The 7946-nt window shown below is 37.0% G+C and overlaps 1 protein-coding gene across 1 annotated transcript in view; it reads left to right on the forward strand.

Annotated features, from left to right (window-relative positions):
- Window positions 1-7946, forward strand: part of LOC143433753 (uncharacterized) — a 37103-nt gene that overhangs the window by 9814 nt on the left and 19343 nt on the right. The window contains 1 exon segment of the mRNA XM_076916308.1: window positions 1040-2102. Within this exon segment, the coding sequence (XP_076772423.1) occupies window positions 1040-2102 (1063 nt within the window).

The following is a 7946-nucleotide window of genomic DNA, read 5'->3' on the forward strand; positions in this document are numbered from 1 at the left end:
TCTCACAAAGCCATGTGCCTCAATGTCAGTTATCTGATTTGTGTTTGTAAGACATTTCTCTAAGGTAAAAGACATGAAAACAATGCCTTAAGAGATAATTTTATTTGATTTGTAGCTCCATTAGAGCTATGCTGTGGAACTTCCGATCTGAATAGTCTCATAATATTTAGATATTGTACATTGAATATTGATAAGTATATATCCAAAGCCATCCAATAAACAAATAGTCTATGGTAAATTTGGTGATACTCACATTCTTGTAGTGATATTGGTAAGTTTATTGAGAGGTCAGTTTATGAGAGTCAAGAATATTGCCATGAAGAAACCTCAATCCATATATAGTATGTTTATAAGAAACAAAAAGTCGCATGGTGTTCATTCAATGTGGAAACTTTTCATTTCTTTTTTTATGGGTATATCAAGTGTTAGAATAAATAAAACCAGATGAGCAAATGAATATTTAAAGGAGCAATGTACTTCTCTCTATTACAGAACAGTGAGAAGATAGGTACTATTCTGCCTCTGGTAGATATTCTGAATATGATAGAAGTTTGCAATTAATTGGTTTTCTGACTTTACTGGGAACATCCCCAAAATCACACTGCAGAAAATCCTCTTGGGCACAAGAAATTTGTAAATTTTCTTTTTTTTTTTTTTTTTTTTTTTTTCTGGTTCACAGTGCTAATGTGATATGATTCACAGTACAGGAAATTTATGAATTAAGTCAGTGTTATAAAAATCTGCATTTTTACATTTTCCTTTAGATACATGTAATATATCATACAGAAATCTCATATAGAAAAAAATATGTTATAACTGTGAGCCATGTAATAAATACTCTTGTCATCACAGGTATTTTCAAAGAAGTAAATCAAGCTATAGTTGGGCAGAACACCATGAACCTATGAAGTGATAAAACTTTAAGATATGATTCTTCTTAATTATTAAACCAAACTGTAAAATTAATTCATACTGATTAAATGATTGATCAGGGTAATGAATGTGGTAAAGCTTTCACTTGTGCCAATTATCATTGTAGGCATGTAAGAAGTCATGGTGAGGAAAAACCATATAAATGTAATCAATGTGGTAAAGCCTTTGCAAGAACCAGTCATCTCCAAAGACATAAAAGAATACATACTGGAGAAAAACCTCATAAATGTAATCAATGTGGTAAAGCCTTTGGAAGCCACAGTCATCTCCAAATACATCAAAGAACACATACTGGAGAGAAACCTTATCAATGTAATCAATGTGCTAAAGCCTATTCACAACGGACAACTCTCCAATATCATAAAAGATCACATACTGGAGAGAAACCTTATGAATGTAATCAATGTGGTAAGGCCTTTGCAATACCCAGTGTTTTCCAAAGACATAAAAGGACACATACTGGAAAGAAACCATATGAATGTAATCAGTGTGGTAAAGCCTATTCAGAACAGAGAGCTCTCCAATATCATAAAAGAACACATACTGGAGAGAAACCATATCAATGTAGTCAATGTGGTAAAGCCTTTGCAAGACCCACTTCACTCCAGTTACATAAAAGAATCCATACTGGAGAGAAACCTTATGAATGTAATCTTTGCTGTAAAGCCTTTGCAAGACACAGTCAACTCCAATATCATAAAAAAACCCATACTAAAGAGAAACCTTATGAATGTAATCAATGTGGTAAAGCCTACTTAGAAGAGAAGGCTTTCCAATATCATAAAAGATCACATACTGGAGAGAAACCATATCAATGTAGTCAATGTGGTAAAGCCTTTGCAAGACCCACTTCACTCCAGTTACATAAAAGAATCCATACTGGAGAGAAACCTTATGAATGTAATCATTGCTGTAAAGCCTTTGCAAGATACAGTCAACTCCAATGTCATAAAAAAACCCATACTGAAGAGAAACCTTATGAATGTAATCAATGTGGTAAAGCCTATTTTGAAAAGACAGCTCTCCAGTATCATAAAAGATCACATACTGGAGAGAAACCATATGAATGTAGTCAATGTGGTAAAGCCTTTGCAAGACCCAGTGTTCTCCATATACATAAAATAACACATACTGGAGAGAAACCTTATGAATGTAATCAATGTAGTAAAGCCTTTACAAGACCCTATTTTCTCAAAATTCATAAAAGAACACATACTGGAGAGAAACCTTATGAATGTAGTCAATGTGGTAAAGCCTTTGCAAGATCGGATTATCTCAAAAATCATAAAAGAATACATACTCGAGAGAATACCTAATGAATGTAATCAATGTAGTAGAACCTTTGCAAGACCACATCATCTCAAAAGTCATAAAACAACAAAAACTGGAGAGAAACCTTAAGAATGTAATCAATGTGGTAAAGCCTTTGCAAGACCCGATCATCTCAAAAGTCATAAAACAACACGTACTGAAGAGAAACCATTTGAATGTAGTCAATGTGGTAAAGCCTTTGCAAGACCCAGTGTTCTCCAAAGACATAAAACTACACATACTGGAGAGAAGTCCTATGAATGTAATCGATGTGGTAAAGCCTATTCAGAAGAGAGAAGTCTCCAATATCATAAAAGATCACATACTGGAGAGAAACAAGGGAGATGTTTCCAAAACTGCAAAAGACTACTGGAGGGAAATCTTATAATGTAATCAATGTGACAAAAGCCCTTTTACAAAGTTATTTTCTGCAAAAACAAAAGAACCCATATTAAAAAGAAACTATGAATATAATTGTACCGGCTGGTTTTGTGTGTCAATATGATACCACCTGGAATTATCACAAAGGAGCTTCCTTTGAGGAAATGCCTCCATGAGATTCAGCTGTATGGCATTTTCTCAATTAATGATAAGTGGGGAGGTCCCATTGTGGGTGGTACCCTTTCTGGGATGGTAGTCTTGGGTTTTATAAGAAAGGAAGAGTAAGCCAGGGGGAAGCAAGCCAGTAAATAACATCCTTCCATGGCCTTTATGCTTCCATGGCTCCTGCTTCCTGACGTGCTTAGTTCCAGTCCTGACTTCCTTTGGTGATGAACAGCACCATGGAAGTATAAACTCAATAAACCCTTTCCTCCCCAACTTCCTTCTACTTCATGGTGTTTTGTACAGGAATAGAAACCCTGATTAAGACTAATTAATCTGCTAAAGCCTTTGCAGGTCCCACTACTCTCCAAAACATAAAAAACCCTATACTGGAAAGAAACCTCATCAATGTAATCAATGAGTTAAAGACTTTTCACAACCTTGTAGTCTCTATTATTATAAAAGAACACATACTGGAGACAAACCTTATGAATGTAATCAGTGTTGTAAACCATTTTCAAGTCACAGTCATCTGCAGTCATATAAAAGATCCATGCAAGAGGTAAACCACATGAATGCTATCAATGTGGTAAAGCCTTTGCATGTCATTGTTTTTTCTCAAAAGAAATCACACTGGAGAACACCCCTGTTAATGTAATCACTGTGGTAAAACCTTGTCAATTCACTGTCATCTGCAACTACATAATAGAACACATTTAAGAGAGTAATCCTATGAGGGTAATCAGTGTACTGAGCTCTTGAGAGTTACAGTTATGGCCCAGTATATAAAAGAAGGCTTACTGTATAGAAACTGCATGAATGTCATGAATGAGGTAATGTCTTTTCAGGACAGTCATCTCTGAATAAAACACAAAATGTTCAAGAGAGGAACCTTATGTATTTAATGTGATAAAGCCTTTGCATATCACAGTTGTCTCCAAGTACATGATGGAGCACATAGTGGAGACAAGCCCTATGAATGTAAGGAATGTGGTAAAGACTTTGCATGTCACTGTACTATGCAAATAATTCAAGGAACACACACTTTAGAGAAACTTTATCATAGTAGTCTCTGAATACAACAATGAACACATACTAGAGAGAAACCTGAAAGTAATCAATGTGTTAAAGCCTCTGGATGTTCTAGTCATATTTAAATGCATGAAAAAAATTCATAGTAGGAATAAACTGTGGTGATTTGAATATACTTGTACCTAGGAAGTGGCAATATTAGGATGTTTGGCCCTTTTGGAGTAGATATTACTGTCTTGAAGGAAGTGCATTCCTATGGTGGTGGTCTTTGGAGCTACGGCCAGCACAAACAGACCCTCCTGCTGTTTAGCTGGAAGACCATCTCTTCCTGGGTGCCTTCTCATCAAGATGCAGAACTCTGGGCTCCATGTCCAGCATCATGGCTGCCTGCATGTTGCCATTCTTCCTGCTATGATGGTAATTGACTAAACATTTGAAACTGTAAGCCAGGCCCAATTAAATACTTGCCTCTAAAACACTTGCCTTGGTCACAGTGTCATTACTTAGCAATGGAAACTCTAACACAGAAGTTGGTACCCCAGACATAAGTATTGCTATGATAGGCTTAACCATGTTTTTGTTTGGAACAGTGTTGATTTTTAGACTTTGGATTGACACATGCATTAAGTGGAACTTAATGGTCCATTCTATTAGGAATATGGAACACATATGTACTAAGGGTGATTTGAACTTTGTATATAGTTTTTATAATGTTTTGCTGAAGAATGTTGCTGCCTTTTTCCCTTGTCTGAAGAGTGTCCTTGAGGCTAAGGTAAGGAGGTTTATGTTGATTGTATTGACAAATAAAGCCTCAGGAAAGCCAAGCATAGCCTTTGGCCTGTGTATACTTTTATGGTGATTGTTTTGATCAAACATAGTAATCTTAGAAAGGAAAAATATAAAATGTTAGGTTCAAAGAGAAAAGGCTTATGAGGAAGTTGATTGAAGCTAAATTCTGTGATCAAAGATATCTGATGGTATTAAAGAAATGGTGATGTTATGGCAAGATTCCATCCACCTAAACATATGGATGTGAAGTTGTGTGAAGGAGAAGTGTATCATGATGGGCATTAGTATTGCCTGGTTATTGCTTCCATGTGGATATAAGGAGATACAAGTATGTGTCAGATTGACAAAGGATGGAATGTCATTACTATTCTGGGTTTTCAATTTAAGATCTAAAAGGAAATGCTTAGGTCCAGGCATGGTGGTACATGCCTTAAATCCCAGGAGATGAGACTCAAGCAGATTTCTGTTTCAAGTCATTTTGGTCACAAACAAGTTTTAGGTAAAGAAAATCTTAGGTACAGGCAAACTGTCGCACACACACACATACACACACACATACACACACACACACTCACACACACACTCACACACCTTTTATCCCAGCATTCAGGAGACAGAGCCATGCAGATCTCTGAGTTTAAGGATAAACACTGAGTAAGATCCAGTACAGCCAAGCTTAGGCAGTGAAGTTGCTCAAAATTAGAAAGCTGGTGATAATGTAATAGAAGGGGACATCTTCCAGCCACAGCAAGCACAGAACTCAGCAGCTTTGTCCATGTGGCTGTGGCTTTAGAAACAAGACTAGAAGGGACTACTGACACAGCTGATACTGGTTAGCTATGGTAAAAAAATTAGTGGAGGTGAAGAAGAAACCAGCATCACGAGGTGAAATCTGGAGCATGTTTTCTAAGAGGACAAGAAGCTGTGTTCCAGAGATAACCAAGGTTTTATCTTGTGCTGCACCTGGTCTTGGTCATGTGTAAGTATCACCAACATGGCACCGGTTTTAAGGCATGAATGTGTAGTGGAGAACAGCTAAGGCTTGGCACCATGAAGGGAGTGTATGAGAGAAAAGCAGTGAAGCCTAGTTGCAGCAAGAGAACCCAGCATATTGAAGATGTCAGCACCAGGGGATGAGTAGAAAGATCAGCAGCAGCAGTAGAGTGGAGTCAACCAGAACCTAGAGTGCTATATAGGGAAGAGCTGGAGAAGTGACCCAATCTCTTTAGAGATCCACATAAGACCATGTGTGGATCCCAGATTCTGGAACATCAATCTGTAATATTGACGAAAGCAGAAAGGAGTCAGAGATCTGAATAAAGCTTTGACCTCAGACAAGGAGATGGAGATTTTGGAGATTGCCCTGCTGGCTTTTTGTCTTCTTTTGGCACAGTATTTCCTCACAATGGCATTTGGGAATAATGCAGTGTATTTCCTGTGAATTTGGTTATATATGATATGCTATTTGTTTTGAAAATATGGGGGATTACAGTTACATGATGAGATGAATCACAAAAGAGCTTTCAACTTTGGACTTTTAACATTTTTGAGACTGCTATAGATGATGGAGACTTGTTCATTTGAACCTCATGTATTTTGCATTATGCTATCCTAAAATATTGTCCCCATGCACTCATGTGTTTGAACAAGCATATGGGGGCCAGGAAGTGTAATGTGGTAGTTTAAATATGTTTGGCTCAGGTACTAGCACTATTATGAGGTGTGGCCTTGTTGGAGTAAGTCCATTACTGTGCAGGTGGGCTTTGAAGTTCTACCTAGTACTGAATGGATCCTCCTAGTAGCTCCCTGGATGACAGTCTCTTTCTGGCTGCCTGTGGATCAAGATGCAGAGCTCTCATCTTCTTCTCCAGCATCATGTCTTCTTGTATGCCTGCCATGCTTCCTGCTATGATGAAAATGGACGAATGTTCTAAAACTGTAAGCTATCCCCAATTAAATGGTTGCTTTTATAGGAGTTGCCTTGTTCATGAAATCTCTTCATAGCAATGGAAACGCTAAGACAAACAATGTGAGTATATTTAGTATGGTCAACCCTTTGCACAATTCTGTAGTCTTTATTATGAAAGAATATGTGCTAGAGAGAAACCTTATGAATGTGTTTAGTATAATGAAGCCTTTTCACACCTCTGTCATCTTCATCATTATGAAACTGTTCATACTCGAGAGAAATTCTGTGGATTTTAGCAATGTGGTAAAGCCTTTATGTTATGGGTTCTACTGAGATCCAACACAATTCAAACACTAGGACAATGCAAATGATAAGAATCTTTTGTAGTCAACTCAGTACTGATTAATCAGGACCACAAAATTATACTCAGTTGCTTATACTCACCACACCCCCACCCTCACCCTGAGCCAGAAAGTTATAAAGATTCCAAACCTGAAAACCACAAATATCAGTGTCATGTTACAGCTACATTTCCCTCCAATCAGGATTTCCTTCTGTTGTTAACCTACGTTAAATTATATAGAATGTAGGTTTTGTGGTTTAGCCTATCACGCCCATTTTGTGGTTAAAAACAGGCAATTCATTTTTAAGAAGAAAACATAAATAACAGAAATTATGGCTAGGAACAGTTGTTGTGTTTGGGGAACAAAGCATGAATAATGAAGCTGGCCAGATATTGTTAAGTACACAGGTCCTCTATGACCTGGGACTTGAACTTTGTGTCAAACTACCATTAAATGGAGGTTGATAACAAAAGGCAGTGCTTAGAACAAGTTTGTTGTTGTTGTTGTTGTTGTTGTTGTTGTTGTTGTTGTTTGGCTTGTTCCCTATATTTAGATATAGTCATCTTTGAATACATAGCAGAACACATATTGGAGAGAAATCTTACAACTGAAATCAATAAAAACTTTTCACAACACATGTATCTATGAACATAAAAGAACATAGCCTGGAGAGAAAAGCTATGAATAAGCAATGTGCCAAAGGCTTTGCATGTAGCAGTAGTCCTAAAAACCATGAGAGAAAGTCATAATGCAGAGAAACCCCATTAATGTAGTCAGTGTGTTAAAGTTTTGTGCTTTCTAGTATCTTTAAACAAGGATAAACTCTTTAGTATGTAATCAATCTATTAAAGCATTTTCATATTGCAGTAGTCTTTAAGGACCTTTAATAATTCTTTGTAAAGAATTTGGTAAGATCTAACTTCTTTCATGCCTGCGATGATAATTGGCAAATGTGAAAGCTTTACCATATTGAAACTGAGGTGTGTATCAGTGAAAGTTGAGGAACTGGGGTAGCCACTATAAAGTCCCAGATCCCAGGGGTGCAAGATGTTCACAGGACCCATCGGGGATGATATTAGCCAAAA

The sequence above is a fragment of the Arvicanthis niloticus genome, chromosome 19, assembly GCF_011762505.2.
Source record: "Arvicanthis niloticus isolate mArvNil1 chromosome 19, mArvNil1.pat.X, whole genome shotgun sequence".
Lineage (NCBI taxonomy): Eukaryota > Metazoa > Chordata > Mammalia > Rodentia > Muridae > Arvicanthis > Arvicanthis niloticus.